Genomic DNA, 21,766 nt, shown 5'->3' on the forward strand with positions numbered 1-21,766 from the left:
CTTACTGGTCCTTTAGCCTATTAGGTCACAGAGCCCAGGACCAGAAGGAGATAATCATCTAGCACCAAGATGGGGGCGAAGCTCCGCTGGTCACAGCAGTGGACTCGCTCCTTGACCAGCCCAGGCCAGCCCCAGCAAATCTGAGTTTCTGAGTTCTCAAAGAGCCTGTAGCCCGCAAGCTGCTTTTATTATCTCTGCATCTGACTTGCTGGCATCTGAATGAGAGGAGGCACCCCTCCAAGAGAAGTGCATCATTGAGATTTCCTTTTACCAACCTACATCTCGATACCAGGCATCGCCCCATCATACAAGTTTTGTTCGTCCTGTGCCTGCTGCACGAGAACCGTCCTTTGCTGCTTCTTCATTCAGTCATCATTTCTTAGAACTCTCCTAAATGGCAGGAACTAATAATCTGGCAGATCGGGAGAGATGCAGTCCCCGTCTTCATGCTTCACGGAGATGAAAACATTAATCAGTTAATCAGACAAATATAAAGTGCCAACAGTGATAAATGCAGGGTACCAGGATTAGAGCGAATGAACTGGGAGCAATACATAAATCTGAAATTAACATTTAACATTCAAGTTTAATAATTCACTTTCTCTACGTAATAGGTATATTTATTGGTTAAACCTGCCTTTTCAACTGTTAGATAAAAATATATCCCTGAAAGTTTTCCTCATTCTTTTAAGTGATACGGTGCTCACGATGAAAATTCTGTAAGAGTAATTGTAATAGTAACGGCTGACCTTAGCGGAGCCCCCGTCACGCGCCGGGCACTGTTGTCCGAAGTGCTTGCCTGTGTTGGTTCCTGGACTCCTCAGTCCAGGGTGATGCAGTGGCTGAGCTCAGGACCGGCAGTTTACAGATGAGCAAAATGAGGCCCAGAGAAGATAAGGGGCTGGGACAAGGTCACGTGGCTAGTGCACAGCCGACTCTCCACATCTGAGGGGCTCTTCTGTATACTGCACGTCCATCCTCTTCCAATCTCTCTGAAATCAGTCACAGAGCTTTTGGAGCCATTCCTTTCTCAACTCCCATTACATTTCCTTATTAAGTAGAAACATGTATGTTTTAGTTTAGTTAACTGTATAAAGTTCCAGCAATAAACCTAATACCAGTGATCCAATTTCTGTAAGTAAAAGGGCATATCCATGCACTTCTGATTACTTAGAAGGAATTTGGTCATTAACTTACAAATTGCATAAAAACTCAAATTGAATGATACTTTCTCTTGGGCTTTATTTAAAAGAGCAAATTCAATTTTAAAAATAGCATTTTCATTCCAGATTTCAACATTTAATATTTCAACTGCTCATTTTAGCATTTAATGCTTATTTAATGTTTAAGTATTTGCATATTTATCATTTAAAATTACCTTGCCCTCTATGTATCTTTTCAAAAAAATTTTTTTAAGTAAGCATGCTACATCGGGAGCATGTTCTTGCCTTCCAGGAGAACCAGAATGCCCGGTGCATCCCACCGAATTGGTGTTTGCCTTGGACCAGTCTCGAGATGTCACCAAGCAGGAATTCGAGCGCATGAAGGAGCTGATGTCTTCCCTGGTGAGGGGCGTCCGGGTCCGGGAGACCAGCTGCCCGGTGGGCGCGCGCATCGCCATCCTCACCTATACCTCTCACGCCCGGCACCTCGTCCGCTTCTCAGACGCCTACCGGAAGCCGCAGCTCCTCAGGGAGATCGAAGCTATTCCTTACGAGCGGTCCTCGGACAGCAGGGAGATCGGCAAAGTGATGAGGTTCATCTCCAGGAACGTCTTCAAGCGAACGCTTCCAGGCGCGCACACGAGAAGAATCGCCACCTTCTTCAGCAGCGGTCAGTCTGCCGATGCCCAGACCATTGCCGCGGCCACTATGGAATTCAGTGCCCTTGACATCATTCCGGTCGTGATCGCGTTCAGCAACGTGCCCTCCGTCAAGCGTGCGTTTGCGGTAAGATGGTTACGACTTGCACGTGACTTTTCTTTTTTGGGGGGGGGCCTACATTCAGAAGCCTCTGTAAGAAAGCATTGAACTACACTATTTATTTCTATGTACCAGGAATACGCTAAGCCCTTTGTATGCATTATCCTGTTTAATTCTCACAAGTAGCATGTAAGGGAGATTTATAATTATTATTCACATTTTATCAGTGAGAAAACAACCTGGAGAGGTTGAATCTGTATGCCTGGGTTCACATGGCTAAGAAGTGGCCACGTCAGGACACGAACCCAGGTTGGCTATTCTAGTGCTTCTCCAAGGAACTCTCTGAGTTGCCTCTGGGTGTAGCAGGAAGGCCAGTAGACGTTCATTGATGTCATTTATGTGGCCAGTAGCAATAGTTGCTATACAATGAAAACCAGTTGACTGATTTCATAACTTCACCAAACATATGACTATCCAAACTTTATAAAGGAAAAGCCATCCTAGTTATTATAGCTTCTTTGGTTGGGGAGCTATATAAATAAACCACCTGGGATCAAGAAGACCTTTTTTGAGGTAAACTGACATATAACACTGTATTAACTTCAGGTGTGCAACATGATTAAATATTTGTAAATATTGTGAAAAGATCACCACAGTAAGCCTAGTTAACATTACCACCACACCTAGTTATAAAAGTGTTTTATTGTGATGGGAACTTTTTTTACTGAGTTTTTTACTTTAATTCCAATATAGTTAATATACAGTATTATGTTAGTTTCAGGTGTACAAGATAGTGATTCAACAATTCTATACATTACTCGGTGCTCATTGTGATAGGTGTATTCTTTTTTTTCCCTTGAAAATAATGAACTGTTTTATTTTTCATTTTTTTATTAACATATAATGTATTATTTGTTTCAGGGGTATGGGTCTGTGATTCATCAATCTTACACGATTCATAGCGCTCACCATAGCACATACCCTCCCAATGTCCATCACCCAGTTACCCCATCCCTCCCACCCCCCTCCACTCCAGAAACCCTCAGTTTTTTTCCTGAGATTAAGAGTCTCTTACGGTTTGTCTCCCTCTCTGGTTTCATCTTGTTTCATTTTTTCCTCTTTTCCCCTATGATCCTCTGCCTTGTTTCTCAAATTCCACGTATCAGTGAGATCATATGATAATTGTCTTTCTCAGGTTGACTTATTTCCCTTAGCATAATGCCCTCTGGTTCCATCCACATCACTGCAAATGGCAAGATTTCAAATTTTTGATGGCTGCATAATATTCCGCTGTATATGTATACACCACATCTTCTTTATCCATTTATCTGAATTCTTTTTTAAAAAATTTATTTATTTTGAGAGAGAGAGTGAGCTAGAGTGCAGGGAGGGGCAGAAGGAGAGGGAGAGAAAGAATCTGGAACAGACTCCATGCTGAGTATGGAGCCTGGGGCAGGGCTTGATCTCCCAACCCTGAGATCCTGACCTGAGCAGAAATCAGGACTGAATGCTTAACCGATAAGCCACCCAGGCACCCTACGATAGGTGTATTCTTAATTCTCCTTCACTTATTTCCCCCATCCCCCCCACCTCCCTTCTCGTAACCACCAGTTTGTTCTCTATAGGTGGGAGTCTATTTTGTGAGGGGTACATATATCCCTTTGAATTAATGTTTTCATATTCTTTGGGTAAAGGTAAATACCCAGTAGTGTGATTACTGGATTGTAGGGTAGTTCCTTTTTTTGTTTCTTTTCTTTTTTCTTTTTTAAGTAGGCTCCATGCCCAGCACGGAGCCCAATGAGGGGCTTGAACTCACAACCCTGAGATCAAGACCTGAGCTGAGATTAAGAGTCAGATGTTTAACTGACTGAACCACCCAGATGCCCCAGGGTAGTTCTATTTTTAAGTTTTTGAGGAACCTCCATATTGTTTTCCCACAGTGGCTATACCAGTTCACATTCCCACCAACAGAGCATGAGAGTTCCTTTTTCTAAACATCCTTGCCAACACTTGTTATTTCTTGAGGTTTGGTTTTAGCCATTCTGACAGGTGTGAGGTGCTATCTCATTGTGGTTTTGATCTGCATTTCCCTGGTGATGAATGATGTTGAGCATCTTTTCATGTGTCTGTTGGCCATCTGGATGTCTTCTTTGAAGAGATGTCTGTTCATGTGTCTGCCCATTTTTAATTGGATTATTTGGGTTTTTGGGGTGTTGAGTTATATCAGTTTTTTATATATTTTGAATACTAACTAATTGGATATGTCATTTGCAGATATCTTCTCCCATTCAGTAGGCTGACTTTTGGTTTTGTTGATTGCTTCCTTCACTCTGCAGAAATTTCTTATTTTGATGTAGTCCCAATAGTTTAATTTTGCTTTTGTTTCCCTTGCCTCAGGAGATGTATCTAGAAAAAAGTTGCTACACCAGTGTCAGAGAACTTACTGTTTATGCTTTCTCCTAGGATTTTTATGGTTTCAGGTCTCATATTTAGGTCTCATATTTGATCGTTTTGACTTCATTTTTGTGTATGGTGTAAGTGGTCCAGTTTCATTCTTTTACTTGTAGCTGTCCAGTTTTCCCAACACCATTTGTTGAAGAGACTGTCTTTTTCCCGAAGACTAATTGACCAAATAATCATGAGTTTGTTTCTGGGCTTTTCTATCCTGTTCCATTGATCTATGTCTCTATTTTGTGCCAGTACCATACTGTTTTAATTATCATAGCTTTTCAGTATAACTTGAAATCTGGAATTGTGATACCTCCAGGATTGTTTTGGCTATTTCGGGTCTTTTGTGGTTCCATACAAATTTTAAGATTATTTGTTCTGGTTCTGTGAAAAATGCTGTTGATGTTTTGATGGGGATTGCATTGAATTTGTAGATTGCTTTGGGTAGTATGGACATTTTAACAATATTTGTTCTTCCAATCCATGAGTATAGAATATCTTTCCATCTGGGTCATCTTCAGTTTCTTTCATTAATGTCTTACAGTTTTCAGGGTACAGGTCTTTCATCTCCTAGGTTAAGTTTATTCCTAGGTATTTTATTCTTTTTGGTGTGATTATAAATGGAATTGCTTTCTTAATTTCTCTGTTGCTTCATTATTGATGTATAGAAATACAACATATTTCAAATACATTGATTTTTGTATTTTTTTTAAAGATTTTATTTATTTATTTGACAGAGATAGGGACAGCCAGCGAGAGAGGGAACACAAGCAGGGGGAGTGGGAGAGGAAGAGCAGGCTCCCAGCAGAGGAGCCTGATGTGGGGCTCGATCCCATAACGCCGGGATCACGCCCTGAGCCGAAGGCAGGCGCTTAACCACTGTGCCACCCAGGCACCCCTGATTTTTGTATTTTTGACCTTACTGAATTCATTTATCAGTTCTAGTAGTTTTTCATTGGAGTCTTTAGGGTTTTCTATATATAGTATGTCATCTGCAAATAGTTACAATTTTACTTTTTCCTTACCAATTTGGATGCCTTTTATAACTTATCTGATTGCTGTGGCTAGGACTTCTAGTACTATGTTGAATAAAAGTGTTGAGAGTGGACATCCTTGCTTTATTCCTGACCTTAGGGGGAAAGCTCTTAATTTTTCGGCATTGAGTATGATATTAGCTGTGGGTTTTTTATATATGATCTTTATTATGTTGGGATATAGTCTCTTTAAACCTACTTTGTTGAGGGTTTTTATTATGAATGGATGTTGTAGTTTGTCAAATGCTTTTTCCACATCTATTGACATCATCACATGGTTCTTATCCTTTTTCTTATTGACATCATGTATCACATTGATTGATTTGTGAATATTGAACCACTCTTGCATTCCAGGAGTAAATCCCACTTGATCACAGTGAATAATTTTTTTCGTGTATTGTTGGATTCAGTTTGCTAATATTTTATTAAGGATTTTTGCATCTATGTTCATTAGAGATATTGGCCGGCAGTTCTCTTTTTTTGTAGTGTCTTTATCTGGTTTTGGTATCAGCGTAATGCTGACCTCAGAGAATGAATTTAGAAGTTTTCCTTCCTCTATTTTTGGAGTAGTTTGAGAAGAATAGGTATTAATTCTTTAAATGTCTGGTGGAATTCACCTGTGAAGCCATCCATCCTGGAGTTTTGTTTGTCGAGAGGTTTTTTTTTTTTTTATTACTGATTCAATTTCATTACTGGTAATAGGTCTGTTCAAATTTTTTATTTCTTCCTGCTTCAGTTTTGGGAGGTTATATGTTCCTAGGAATTTGTCCATTTCTTCTAGGCTGTCCAATTTGTTGGCATATAATCTTTCGAAATAGTCTCTTATGGTCCTTTGTATTTCTGTGGTGTCAGTAGTTATTGCTCCTCTTTCACTTCTGATTTTGTTTATTTGAGTCCTCTCTGTTTTGATGAATCTGGCTTATCAATGTTTTTTGTCTTCAAAGAACCAGTTCCTGGTGTCATTGATCCGTTTTATTGTGTTTTTTAGTTTCTATTTCATCTATTTCTGCTCTAATCTTTATCATTTCGTTCCTTCTACTGGTTTTGGGTTTTGTTTTTCCTTTTCTAGCTCCTTTCGTTGTAATATTAGGTTGTTTGAGATTTTTCTTGCTTCTTGAGGTAGGCCTGTATTGCTATAAACATCCTTCCTAGAACTGCTTTTGCTGCCCAAAGATTGAATTATTGTGTTTTCATTTTCATTTGTCTCCATGTATTTTTCCATTTCCTCTTTGATTTCTTGGTTGACCCATTCATTGTTTAATAGAATGTTGTTTAACGTCCATTTATTTGTGCTCTTTCTAGATTATTTATCTTGCGATTGATTTCTAGTGTCATAGCGTTGTGATCAGAAAAAAAGCACGGTATGACTTCAATCTTTTTTAATTTCTTGAGACTTGGTTTGTGGCCAAATATATGATCTGTTCTGAATCTGTTTGGAGGAATGTGTACTGTGCTGTTTTAGGATGGAATGTTCTGAATATTTCTGTTAAATCCATCTGGCCCAATGTGTCATTCAGAGCCACCTTTTCCTTGATTTTTTTCTGTTTGGATGATCTGTTCATTGATGTAAGTGGGGTGATAAAGTCTCTTAGTATTATTGCGTTATTATTGATTACTTTCTGTTTGTTATTAACTGCTTTAAGTATTTAGGTGCTCCCATGTTGGATGCATAAATATTTGTAATTTTTACATAATGCTTGTTGGTTTGTCTTATTGTATAATGTCCTTTGTCTTTTGTTACCATTTTTGTTTTAAAGTCTGTTTTGTCAGATACAAGTATTGTTACCCAAGCTTTCTTCTCACATCCATTTGCATGATAAACGTTTCTTCATCCTTTCACTTTCAATCTGCAGGTGCCTTTGGGGCCCTTTCCACCTCCATAATTTTCTAGGAAGGTGTCAAATAAGCACAACAGAGTTGAAATAGAGTATTCATCTATAAAGTATGGAAAGCAGTGCCTGTTTCCTGGAGCTGTTGTGTAGATGAAATGATGGGACACCATGCCTCCATGCCTAGTACGTAGTAAATATTCAAGAATGATAGCTTTTCCTCTAATTGCTATTATTTATCTGCTTGATGATTAACTAAAATCGATTTAACAAAATTGACATCTAGGTTGTAAAGGAGCTGACGCTGCTATTAGTGTCATGGACAGGCTGATAGACCAGGCTCAGAAGGGAAAATGCACATCGATTAGAAAAGGCTGGGCCATGCCTTGCAAATGAAGCTGCTATGGAACACAGCAGCTCAAAAGCTCTGCGAGTAGATATGGTGACACACAGACTCATAATTCCTTCTGTTTATTGAGAGCCCCGTTGTCCCTTTGCTTTGTTTAGTCACAAGACAAGAGACTATCCTAATGCAAACAATTGATAGTACTTGTGATATAAACTTAAACACAATTTCAACATCCACTCAAAGGTGTGTGCATAGCCTATAACTTGAGAAAACATACTTTGTTGGTTTGTTTTAAAATCTTTTGAGTATTAACAGTCTCACTTAGAGTTCCTAGCCAAATCCGCAAGAGGCTCTTTGCTCCTTTCTTGAAACACTTGATCTCAAAAGAGCACCAATGAAGATTCAGATTCTTGACAATGACCTTCCAAAATCTGAGCAACATTGGCTCCAAACACCTCTTGAGTAGAATTAGAGGTGCAGACAGAAGTCAGAATTGGAGCCAAGGTTCGTTCATCCAGCAAATGCTTAGTGAGCACCTCATGTATACCAGGTGCTATCCTAGGCTGTGGAGACACAGAAGTGGAAAACCAAAAGACCCCCTCTCATGGAGCTGCCAGTAGAGGGTGGAACTAAGCAGGGCGTCTAGAAAGGTTCCGAATAGAGGCATGTATGCAAGTTGAGAACCCAATACTGATACGTGGCATTACAGAAGGGAAATTATGTTATTACTTCTCCTTTTGCCCTCTTTTTCTTTCTTTTATCCATTCTGTTCGGTTGTGCTTCCCTACACTTGAATTGTGGTTTATTATGTCAAGAATAGAACTCAAAAATTTAGTGACAATGAGTTTTTATTTGTGGGCCATATTTTAAAACCCTAATTTGTTTCATAATTATCTTGGCTTTTCTAAATCTTGATTCGTCTGAGAGTTCAGAAGTCCAGTGTGAAATTTGGGCCCCATGCAGGCGCATGCCGCAGGGCTTGGAAGCAGATGTTCTGACAACTGGCACTGATTTCCCTTAGTACATGGACTTTGACCTCCCTCTTGGAAATTTCTCACGATGGTGTCAAGCCGAGTGGCTATTCATCCCTTCTGAAACGGAAGGCCGTTTTTGACTGGAAATACCTCAGTCTCAGCTTTGCTTTGCCACCAGGTTTTCCCCTCTAAGTGTGTTTGGCAATTACCTCTTACTTCTGGTGAAATTTTACTTGCTGCCCATAAAGAATTCTAACTTAGAGTGGGTCTCCCTTTCTAATAGACTTAGATACCTCTTTTCTTAGCTAGCCTTTTTTTTCCTTTTACTCTGCTGTTTAACATTGCAAATGAGAGAAATATTAAGTATAATATTGACGTTACAGGTTATTCTTGTGTGGAGACAGAGATGAAATGGGTGGGGTAGGGAGTTTAATGGGAAACCTTGGCACTTTGACCACTCAGCCTTTTTATTTTTAAAAAGATTTCCTTTATTAATATAGAATTGTCTAAAGAAAGATGATTACACATATTATTAATTGTATAATTTCTTGAACACACCAATTTATAGAGCCCCATGATGGTTAGAAATGAAAGAAGAGGGTATCCTCCAGAACCATTTGCTGAAAGCCTCCTATAGCCCATCTGTGGACTTAATAACAGCAAAAAGTGAGAATGGAGAAGAGTGAACCATGGTAGCCTTTTATTTTAAATCCTCAATCCTCATTTAGCCTAAGGAGTTCTCTGTAATAGGCTAACTATAGTTGGTCCAATGATGTGTAGCAATGATCTCTAAAACCACATCTGCCAAACTCTATTGACTAGGAGATTACTTTGGTGGGAGGACAGGTGGGAGGACAGGGAGAGCACAGACCCCCTGTGAACCCTCCTAGTAAAGCAACACGCTAAACTCAGTAAGAGAAGGACGATGTTTTAAGTTGACACCAACATGTCGATACATGATTAAATGTGAAGCCTAAATTATCAACCAGCTCCACTGCCAGAAGTGTGGAAGTTGTCACAGTCTAGACATGCAGAAGACAGACTAGTTAACAAATGGCAACAGTCCCTGGATGACACCTGCAGAACACCGCTCTAAACTAAGTTAGACTCCCTGACACACAGCAGTGATCATAAAAGCAGCTAATGCAGCAGATGGGACGTAGGTCTTATTTGGAGAAAGCAAAATTTAAACTGAAGCCTCCCATATTCCACCCCTCTCTGGACTCACTTTCCTTATCTGTAAAGGAAAGAATTGGACTACATGGTTCCTGAGATTTCTCCTAGCTCAAACATTTTGTGATTTTTTTCCCCTTGGATCCTGATAGTTGGCAGTAAGAAAGCACTTTGCTCCTACCAGATGGTCCGATCCGCGCTCTCTGGGTTTGGTTTCCTGGTCACTCATCACAATCCAGAGACAGTGAGGGCATGATTCACTGGAAACACTGCTCAGACACCTATTAGAAGCCATTAACAATACAGACTGATTGTGCTGTTGTATTATTCAAGAGTCAAGACTGTTTTTTACACGTTACCAAGACCAGTTTAAGCTAGCTGAAGTGCACACATGCACGTACCCCAGGTAAACTGATTATGAAGATGCAGCTATAACCCAGGTGTCCTCTGGCTTAGAGTCCAGGTAAGCAGTTTCTGTTTTCACTCTGTGCTTACTTGGACACACGATTCAGCCTTTCTTCAAAGAATCCATTCGCAGGAAGAATCAGTGGGCAGTACAGATTTTACTGAAGGTAGTGAGTCACAAGAAGGGGCACCATTATGCAGGGGCTGTGTTCCACTGAAGAATGTCCCCATTTGTCACCACCACCCTGTCCCAGCAGCACTGCTCTGTCATCACAGCATCTTTTTTTCTCTCTTCTCTCCTACCACAACCTTCCCCCCCTCCTCTGTTTCTTTCTTCTCAGCCTTTCCCAGGCACTAACCATTCTTTTTTCTATATATTTTGCCTACAACTCATGCCAAAAGCTTCAGTTACCACATATTTCCTCCAAGTCTCCCCCTCTAGCCCATCCAGCTCATGAAGGCAAACACAGAGGTCTTCTAGGGAGGAATTCCGGTGAGCACAGATTTCTCCCCATCTCTTCTACACAGAAGAAAAGATGGGCAGAAACAAAGACAAGCCTTAGCGAAAGCCCCCACCACCTTTCCTCCTTCCCATTTCCCTCATTTCCTTCCCATTGCTCCTCAGTTAGAACATGGCCAGCCTACAGCTGCTCTCCAGCCTCAAACTCCGTAGAGAGGTTACTAACAATGGGACTGAATTAGAAGGGGCTGGGAGTTGTTCAGAGGAGAGCTGCCTGGATGTGGATCTGGCTCTGCAAAGACAGCTTCCATACCTGGTTCATTTTTTTTTTAATAATTTTTATTTTGTTATATTAGTCACCATATAGTATATCCCTAGTTTTTGATGTAATGTTCCATGATTCATTGTTTGCGTATAACACCCAGTGCACCATGCGATACGTGCCCTCCTTACTACCCATCACCGGTCTATCCCATTGCCCCACCCCCCTTCCCTCTGAAGCCCTCAGTTTGTTTCCCAAAGTCCACAGTCTCTCATGGTTCATTCCCCCTTCTGTTTACCCCCCCTTCATTCTTCCCTTCCTTCTCCTACCGATCTTCCTATTTCTTATGTTCCATAAATGAGTGAAACCATATGATAATTGTCTTTCTGTGCTTGACTTATTTCACTTAGCATTATCTCCTCCAGTCCTGTCCATGTTGCTGCAAATGTTGGGTAATCGTTCTTTCTGATAGCTGAGTAATATTCCACTGTATATATGGACCACATCTTCTTAATCCAGTCATCTGTTGAAGGGCATCTCGGCTCCTTCCACGATTTAGCTATTGTGGACATTCCTGCTATGAACATTGGGGTGCATATGGCCCTTCTCTTCACTACATCTGTATCTTTGGGGTAAATACCCAGTAGTGCAATTGCTGGGTCATAGGGTAGCTCAATTTTTAACTTTTTAAGGGACCTCCACACTGTTTTCCAAAGTGGCTGTACCAACTTGCATTCCCACCAAGAGTGTAAGACGGATCCCCTTCCTCCACATCCTCTCCAACATTTGTTGGTTCATACCTGGTTCATAATGGGAACTCAAAGACAGTTGTAAAGTACAGTCTGATTTCACTTGGTTCTCTGGAACTTGGGGTGTGTGTGCGGGGGTGGGGAAGGGGGTGTCCTCTGACGCTCTTCCTTCAATGGCTTCCATGTCCATTGTCTTTTGATCAGTCCTCTCACCCTCCTTTGAGCTTCAGCATCCTCATCTGTAAAATGGGCACGTGCACATAAGAACAAACTCACTGGTTGCTGAGATAATGAATAGGAAAGTGCTTTGTGGTCTCTAATGACCCACACAGCACCCACCCTGTGCCAATAAGTGCCTTTTGATTATGGACCCTTTTAATGCCCACTGTATCCCTGTTAGGTAGTAGTGTGAATATCCCATTTTGTAGGTGAGGAGAGACAAAGGAACCTGATATACAGCTAAAGGGAACAGCAGAGCTTAACCCCGAGTAGGGCTCTTAGCCACCCTGACACGTGCTAGGCTTCCCTATGACCTTCTTTAGCAGTGCTGCCCTCAGAAGATCTCAGTGCTCTGAACAATCCCGGGGGATTCCTGCAGCCCCACCCACTAAGCTGTTCTTTTTCTTCTGCTTCTTGCAGATTGATGACACTGGCACATTCCAAGTCATAATGGTTCCATCCGGGACCGACTACGCGCCAGCGTTAGAGAGACTCCAGCGGTGCACTTTCTGCTATGGTGAGACCCACAGAGAGAATATAATTTGATCAGGCCTGTTAAGCACACTGAGTCATTGTTGGCAGGACTGGCTGGACCTTGGCAGCAGGGGTACGAGTGGCCTTGGGAAGATTTCCCTGGGGCTCTGGGGTCACTTCCTCATACTGCATGGTCCACAGATGGAGGCCCCGCCAGCAGGGCTCCTCCCAGGTATCCTAGCAGGAGGATTGCATTCCAGGCCCTCCACGCTTCTGCAGCTTCCAGGAAACAGTAACAATTATTAGAAAAATTCAGCCCATCTCGTTGCCAAGGTTTTCATGCTGTAAAGTATATTTATGTGTCTTCTAAATCTCAAACGTTCACAACCCCCCCACCCCAAGAAATGCTTTATAGTACAAGTGGAAATTAGTAGACACCCATGCGTTTTTCATTGAAAGGGGGCATCAGAAAGATTTGCCATGCTGGTTTGTCCGTGGCCGTGTTTTATACACAATTTATAGGGCTAGCTAGAGAAGCCGCTGTGGGTGAGTATGCTGGTAATTTGAGTGTTCCAGTAATTATGAAGACAGTGGAAGCCACTGCAGTCACCAGTGGGTGTGATTTCTAAGAGTTCTCAGACATTTCTTATGAGCCACGCACTGTTCTAATTGCTCTATGTAACATGGTGGTGGTGGTGAAGCTAGTGTGCTTATTCCGTTCCAAGCACTCTTATTGTCTCATGTATGTAACGTGGTGGTGGTGAAGCTAGTGTGCTTATTCCGTTCCAAGCACTCTTATTGTCTCACGCCCTTTTTATAATCACCTTGAGACATTTGAACTGTTACTAACTCCACTTGACAGATGACAAAAAGGGGGCTTGGAGAGGTGAGATAATTTGGCAGATGGCACAGCCAAACCCAAGAAGGCTGGCCGCACAGTGCTGCCACTTACGCGTAACAGAGATCCTGTTATTCTCCCTGGCACTTGGTATTTGGTTTTGAAGAAAATGATTGATTCCTCTCCTTCTCCATGTGGATCAGTGAGATGCTAATGCTTGCCATATAAGTGACGTCACAGGGAGGTGGTAAGTCTGAGAAGTGGGATTGCTTCAGACACCCCTCTATTCTGTCTCCCCCATGCTTCCCTCTACTCATTAGTCTCTCCTCCCTTCCCCTCTCCCCACCTTCCTTCTCCCTCCCTGCTCTGCCTCCCTCCCAACCCTGTCCCTCTCAGTGGCAAGGGGTTGTTTAGGCCCCGGTCGTCCTACTCAAGGCACCCACCCCACCCTCAGCACGGGGTGCAGGCACATCAGTTACACTCATGTGCTGGTATGTTGCAGTCAGAGTCAGAAGTTGTACATGTGTGACTGGGGATAGACTTTGGCCCCGTTTCTTGGCTTAAATCCTTGTTTTGTCTCTGAGGCATATAAGGGAAGATATTTTGGCTGTTGTTTCCTGCAATTAAAAAACCCAACAAAATTGAGCAAATGGGCAGCCTGCTGTCTCTGATTTTAGAAACTGCCTAGCACACAGGTGACTGTTCTGTCATTCGACCGTTAAACGCGGTCGTAAAATTGTCCCGAATTTCAGTAAGGGAAACATAACTTGTGCAAAGCCACAGCTTTATGGAGTCCGTGAGCAAGATTGAAGTTAGGAAGTTTGCTACATCCCCAAGGATCTGCATTCTGGTTTTTAACCTTTCATCTGACTGCTTTTATTCCTGCTCCAGGCGCATATCTAAGTACCAGCTGTCCACACGCTTGTCATTACATCTCTCTTCTCTTTAGTTTTTGAAGAGGCATTCTCAGCCTTAACCAAATATTACTGAAAACCTCAAGATTGCAGAGGTTGGCCCTGGAAGGGTTCTCTGGGTGAATCTGACCCACCCACCTAACTGTGCAGAATTGAGGCCCAGTGGTGACTTGGGTAAGACCAGAGCCCAGGCATCCTAGCTCTTAGGCCAAGGACCCTACCCACTGCCATACCACATGGCCTTATCTCTCACAATAAACCCTGACTTCATATGCAGAAACTTCTAGAAACACTTGCGTATTGTTTGGCAGAATGATTTTACCCTCTTACCATCAGTCTCTTCTGTAAAATTAGATTAGGTGACCCCTAAGATCTTTCCATTTCCAAATTTTTTTTTATTCCTCTGAATATTCATTGTGGTCAGATTCAATGGAATTCACTTTCTGTTTTATTACTACACATTATTTTGCTAAATGAGATATGCATATTTATTAAAATAACCCCATATTTTATGAAAGACTACTAATATGCAAGATTTATATTCATGTATTTAACAATCACGTATTGAGGTTTCAATTAACAAGCACACTGGAGGTACAAACATGAGCTAGAGCTTTGTCCTTAGTGTCCACACCCAGATGGACAGTGAGTTACAAACCTTTATTTAAATTGAAGTAAAAGAATTCATAGATCTTTTTCCACTCTTTTTAAGCATACTACGTTTCATAGAACAGTGTGAGCATAATGATAAGGACCATTGGTTTAACCTGTTTCCTATCTAGAGAGATCATTAGCTTTTATGTCATGATAAGGTATACCCTAATACGAGATAAACTGTCCACTTCAATCTTTATAAACTTAAAATACAGCCAAGATTAAGCTTCTGTTGAAAGCAGCTTAATTTTTAAAAGTCAATTGCCTTAGTGAATGGAATTCAAGACACCAACTGGGTGTAAAATCTGTACGTTTTAAATATAGATGCAAACTATGGACTAGGAAATCTGTTGTTGATATCAAAGTCATTTAGTAATTATTTTAATATCAAAGATTATGCAGTTTCCAAATGTTAAAATATTTGAGATGCTATCTTTTCTGTCCAGTCTGTTTTCGTAACCCTATGTGACTCTTGGTCTGCAGATGTCTGCAAGCCAGACGCTTTTTGCGATCAAGCCAAACCGCCCCCTGCACAGTCTTACATGGATGCTGCGTTCCTTCTGGACAGCTCCCGGCATGTGGGAAGTGCTGAATTTGAAGACATAAGACACTTTTTGGGAGCACTGTTAGATCACTTTGAGATCACCCCAGAGCCTGAGACCTCTGTCACTGGAGATCGGGTGGCCCTATTAAGCCATGCTCCCCCCAACTTCCTACCCAACACTCAGAAGAGTCCTGTTAGAACTGAGTTCAACCTCACCACCTACAACAGTAAACGCCTCATGAAGAGGCACCTGGAAGAATCAGTGCAACAACTAAATGGAGACGCTTTCATTGGTCAGGCCTTACAGTGGACCCTGGACAATATCTTTTTAAATACTCCCAATCTGAGAAGAAACAAAGTCATATTTGTGATCTCTGCTGGGGAAACCAGTCACTTGGACAAGGAGACCTTAAAGAAAGAATCCTTGAGAGCCAAATGTCAAGGTTATGCCCTATTTGTGTTTTCCCTTGGCCCTGCTTGGAATGACAAGGAACTAGAAGATCTAGCCAGCTACCCTTTGGATCACCACTTGGTCCAGCTTGGCCGAATTCATAAACCTGACCACAGATACAGTGTGAAGATTGTGAGAGCCTTTATAAACTCAATCAGGCGTAAGTCATAAAATCTGTTCTTTCTTACACATTAAGAGTATATTTGGTATTCCCAAAAGAATGGTTGATGAACTGACATGGATTCTTGGAAATCTCTGTCTTCAAGGGCACTACAGGGTCAGAAAGGAAAATTTGTAATGATGGATGGTAGAGGGAGGAAAACTCTGATTCCTAGCATTTAATTTTCTGGCTCATCTTTTTTATGTCTCTGGTTCCTATGGAGAAGCAATCATAACAAACAGCTGCTCACACATCTGTCTGCATAGAGCAATATAGTCTGGGGGTGTAAAGTCACAGCCTGGACCTTAGCTATCAAGTAGAAATCCTTGCCATGTAACATTCACACACTGCCCTTCGATGGAAAGCTTCATCAGTTAACACCCCCAAAAGAGAGAGCCAAAGGAAAATTCAGCAATTCTTGGCTTTGCTTTTTTACAAGTTCCAAAAGCAGAGTTCGAGGTATTAGGAGATACCATTTTACCTGTCAGAATGAAAGATACATCCTTGCAAAACTTTCTCAGCCTTGTTAATGACTTTTTATGATGCCAGCAATTAGTGTAACTGGTGCTCATAAAAAAGAAACATGGGCTGTATTTCTTGGAATAATTTTGCCTTGAAAGTATGCAATTCACTTTGCATGCAATGGAATGGGTAGAAAGAAGCCACGTCCTACTATGGCTCTGGAGGCTGAGAAGTCGTCAGGTTTCTGAACATTTTCATGGTGAATGAGCCCTTAGAGTCCAGATAAAGAAAAGTGAATACACAGGCTGAACACCCAGTGTAGCTTACGGGAGATTCTGCTCGTGTCTCAAACATGTCACTGACGTTACACAGTGAGACCAGTGAAGGTTGCAGAGAAGCACTAGTCCCTACAGGTGAGGTCTGAGGAGCCTTGGGAACCTGTTGACAGTACTGAGGTCGTGTCTCCCGTCCTGTCCTGCTCCACATGTGAGTCTAGGACCTACATCAGCAGCATCTCCTGGGAGCTCGTGAAAAATGCAGAATTCCAGGCCCTACTCCAGACATTCTGAACCAGAACCTGCATTTTTATCAAATTGCCAGGTGATTCATATGCACATTACAGTTCGAGAAACACCGGAGCAACAGGCTCCTAGAGTGAAATTTATGTGGGTGTGTTTTGGAATAGGAAATCAGAGGAACTGGAAAAAAGAAGGGCAAAAAAAGGGGGCCAGGAATCATTCTGAAAAAAGCACTTACAAGGCATTTGTAAGGGTAAAACAAAATAACACATTAAAAGACTGAGAAACTTGTAAAGAAACACTCCTTATGAGGCAAAAAATATGAAAGAACATTTAAGATGGACTTTCCTTCCTCAGTCCCCCCAAATTCTTCATGGTGTCTCATGGTAATTAGTCAAACTATGATTAGATAAAAATGATACCCCACTACCACCCAGGGAAAGGAAAAGAGATGTTTTAAGAATTACTTGGGGTAGATGGGACATATATAAAGTACTTTCAGAAAACCGTAACTGTGACACAATTATACATTACTTTTCTAGAACTTAAGTATCAGAAATCTCCCATCTTTGAAATATAGCTGAAAAGTAGAAGTTGAAACAGGCTGTAACGTAATCCTATAGCAAGCCCACAGACTCATGGTCCTTCAACACCACGCGTATGTATCAGGCACCTGCTCTGAGCCACTCGCGGTTTAGTATGGGGCTGTCTTTAAAAAATATATATATATTTTAGAGAGCACAAGCTGTGGGGGAGGAGCAGAGGGGGAAAGTGGGGGGGGGGGGGGAAGAATGTCAAGCAGACTGCGCTGAGCACAGGGTCCAGCACAGGGCACAATCTCAGGACCCTGACGTCATGACCTGAGCCGAAACTTAAGAGTCGGATGCTTAACCAACTGAGCCACCCAGGCGCCCCGAGGTGTGGGGCTCTCAAGGAGTGACCAAACGGACACCATCACCGCCCTCCTGGGGATTCTAGTGCAGCTCCCTCTCTGACTCTTAAATATTTGACACCATGCTGTGAGGTGGCCATCAAGCACAGTCCACATCAGAAAGAACACATTTTCTAAGAGAAACAAAACTGACAAACAGCCTGATGCTTAGAACCAGGACAGATAAGAAATCAAAAGCACGACATCACCGTTTTGGACCACTCAGTCTAGAATCGCACAGTCCAGCCTACAAGCTGGTGTATTTCACAACCCGGGGCAAACTTGCTACTTCATGACCCTTGATCACCAAGGAAGAGATTTAATTGCATTTACCAAGTCCATTCAATGTAACACTTCAAGGAAATATACATTTTTTAAGGTTTCCCATAAAAAATGGCTTTTAAATGTTTCAGTTGTGTGGGAAGAGGCATGCTTTGTTATTATAAAAAATTAATATACTTCCAAATGAAGTGAGCCACTAATGAATTAAACCCAAGACGGCACTATTGTTTCTGTTGTTAATGATGCAGAAACCATAAAGGGATCATCCCTTTCCCTTTGCATTTTGATATTGCAAAGGAGCAAATAAAAAACTATTCTGAATAGTTCATGTCAGTTAGAGACCAGACTTTTAGGACTAGCTCATAATATCTCCTCTAACATTGACCAACTTTAGCAGCTAAAGGCATCTTATTGAAAAGTAAGTTGAATGCTCTGCCTATAAATTCAGCAGAGATGTATTTTCCAAACCCAGTTTTAGAGACTCCCCTGAGAAACCTGCTTTCATCTCCTATGGCCTCCTTAGTCGGTATCTTCCTTTGATGAGTATCGAAAACAGTGCAGTGATACTTTGCCTACAGAGCGGATTGCTGTAATGTTAATAGCCATGAGTAAGAGACTCACCACAGACTTTTCTCTTCCTAGGTGCAATCAACAAATACCCACCAATAAACTTCAAAATGAAGTGCAGTAGACTCAGCTCTACAGATCTGAAGGAGCCCCCACGGCAGTGGCGAAGGTATTTTCAGCTTGAAAGAACTTGATAAATAATCGTGCCCCCCTTTCTTCTCCTCATTCTCTATCATTTCTTCCTCCTCCTCTTCTCCCTCTTCCTCCTCCTCTTTAGACAAAATCTATTGTTACATGATATTATTAAAATATAATTTGAGGGAATAAGAGATAATAAAAAAATGACCAGGTTAATCTGAAAAACAACCAGAGATTTTTAAAAGTGGAAAATCTAAATGAGGAAATAACCAATGGGCCACTTCAGTGGCAATGAGCATACTTAATGGCCAGCTAGTGGTTTCTAAATATCATTCCCCACTCAAAGGAACCAGGGTTTCTTGGAGAAAAAAGCTAACTCTAGACTGTAGCAGGGAAAGTACAGTATGACTCTCAAATATTTGTTACGCCAGAAAGCAAGGAAGTAGTCAAAAACTAGCAGTATTGTGGCAAAAGGACAAAGGAACTATCTTGAAAAGATTCCCATGGGCCTGATTTTGGACAGTTTGACATCAGAAAGAATAATGATAATGGATTATTACAGAATGAATTTTTAAAATCCACAAGTCTATATAGAGATCCGAAAAGGGAGGGGGGTAGTAAAAGTTCTTTTTTTATAGAAGTATGCTAGCTAATAAATATAGAGGAAAATGGTGGCACCTGGGTGGTGCAGTCAGTTGTGTCCAACTCTTGGTTTTGGCTCAGGTCATGATCTCAGAGTTGTGAGATCGAGCCCCGCATCGGGCTCTGTGCTCAGGGCAGAGCCTGCTTGGGACTCTCTCCCCTTCCCTCTGCTCTTCCTGCTCTTGCACATTCTCTCTCTCTTATGAATAAATATATCTTCTTTAAATATCACCAATTTGAAATCTCTAGTGTAATAACGGAGTCAGGCAAGAATTAAGGAATGCTAAGACCACTGGTTGACAGGCTATTTCACAGTCTCCCAGACCATCCACATATTACTAACTTATACAAAGAAAGGAAATGTGCACGTACATGGCAAGATCTGGCATTCCCGCTCTGACCGAGAATTGACATTATGTGCTTTCTAAGGTGATGCAGGGGGAGATACATCACCTATGTGAGATTCTTGCAAGGAATGTTTGACCCACGTCTCATAATGAGGAAACCATGAGACAATTCCAGAATGTGGAGTTTTCTTCAGAACAGCTGACCTGGTCAGAGGTTTCAATGTCATGAGCAGCAAGGGGTTGTGGTGTACAGTCTAAAATGGGAGAGACTCAGGAGCCATAACCATCCAATGTAATGGTATGAATCTTGACTGGATCCCAGGTCAGGAAAAAGGCTTATATAAATGACATCTGGTGGACAACTGGGGAAATTTGAGGATGAACGATATGTCAGATGGTATTATTCATGTGGATTTCCTTATGTGTAGTAATAGTATCATGTTCATATGAGAGAATGTTTTCTTCTTGAGATAAATATATCAAAGTATTTAAAAGTAACATGTAGCCTATTTTCAGGTAGTTTTCCTAATAGGAAGTAGGATGGGGTTTTGTGTGTGTGTGTGTGTGTGTGTACGTGCATATATGAGCATGTATGCTTATATCCGTGTGTGGATACACACACACTAACAAGATGGTAACATATGGAGAACCAAGTAGGTGAAAAGTATACAGGTATTTATTCATGGTTCTGTTCTTTACAATATTCTGTGAATTAAAAAAACTTTAAAATTCAGTGGATGATTTAAACAGAATAATAGGAACATCTAAAGAGAAACATAATGAACTGGGAAATAAAGCTGAAGAAAGCACTCAGAATGCAGAGAAGATAAATGTAAGAAGTTTAGAGACAGAACAGAATGGAAAGATCTATATCAAATTGGAATTCTTGAAGTCATAAATGAGATAATATTCAAATACATCAAGAGATGATCATTTTCGAGAACTTACGGAAGAGATGAATTGAAAGATGGAGAGAAGATCGGGTACGACCGGCGCGATAAATACAAAGAAAGCAGCAGTTAGGGCGTAGGGTGTGCAGACGCCAACCCGAAGAGGAAAGCAGCCTGAAAGAAAGAGATTATTAACAAAGAAACTACAATTAGGCTGGCAGCTGGATTATCAGTAGCAATAGTGGAAGCCAGAAAACCGTTAAGAACTTTTAAAGTAATGGAAGAACATTTTTATCAACGTAGAAAAACCAACTTTAAAAAATAATGGTGAAGCAAAGATAACGAGGATAAACAAAAAACACCAGTTCACCACAAAGACCTTTGCTGAAGGAACTTCTGAAGTACGTACTTCAAGGAAAGTAAAAACGACCGCGGGAGGAAGGGCTGAGATGCAACACTAATAAATGACCAAATTTGACACTATTTAGGAAAATCTAAATGTTAGATTTAGTATATCTAGTAATATCTAGTAATATCTAATTGGTAGGGTTACAAAAAAGCTGTACTTGTTAACAAAGGTATGAAAATGAAATATTTGTTGGCACCTAGTGGTTTAACAGAAAAAAACAGTTGTACTTAGATTATACATATTAAGAAATATTATTTAAACTTGAGAAAATATATTGGACAATAAAATAATCTTTTGTTATTTAAAAAAATGAAATTGAGCCTTAAGGGTAAAAATGGTGTTACTGAAAAATGGGTCAATAATAATACTATATGTCATGGGAAGGTAAATGGAGTTAAGGGCTCTAGGAACTTGAATTGTTTGGACTGGCAGGTTACTGAAAAACTTCAGACTCTCTTAAAAATGCATTAGAAATTGTAGGGGGGAAAATGGAAAGTAGCTGACTACCAAAAATGTACCACAGGAAAATGGAATAAAAACAAACAACATAAATGTTGTTTTAAATAAAAAAGCAAGGTAGGGGGCAGAGAGGACAAGTAGAATGCACAAAGTAAAACAGCAGAATCAAATCCATTTAAATACATCAGGAGTCATAATAAACATAGACTAAACATGCCAGTTACAGAGATGGATGGACTTAAACAAAATCCAGCTGTAACTT

General features: G+C 41.0%; 1 protein-coding gene across 1 annotated transcript in view; it reads left to right on the forward strand.

Annotated features, from left to right (window-relative positions):
• The window catches only part of COL6A6 (collagen type VI alpha 6 chain), a 107,577-nt gene that overhangs the window by 76,786 nt on the left and 9,025 nt on the right, over positions 1 to 21,766 (forward strand). The window contains exons 32-35 of the mRNA XM_045791934.2: positions 1,456 to 1,949; positions 12,245 to 12,341; positions 15,188 to 15,859; positions 18,695 to 18,788. Coding sequence (XP_045647890.2) covers positions 1,456 to 1,949; positions 12,245 to 12,341; positions 15,188 to 15,859; positions 18,695 to 18,788 — 1,357 coding nt within the window. The remainder of the gene's footprint in view (positions 1 to 1,455; positions 1,950 to 12,244; positions 12,342 to 15,187; positions 15,860 to 18,694; positions 18,789 to 21,766) is intronic.

Source organism: Ursus americanus, chromosome 20 (assembly GCF_024610735.1).
Source record: "Ursus americanus isolate L20-20 chromosome 20, mUrsAme1.1.p, whole genome shotgun sequence".
NCBI classification, from domain to species: Eukaryota; Metazoa; Chordata; class Mammalia; order Carnivora; family Ursidae; genus Ursus; species Ursus americanus.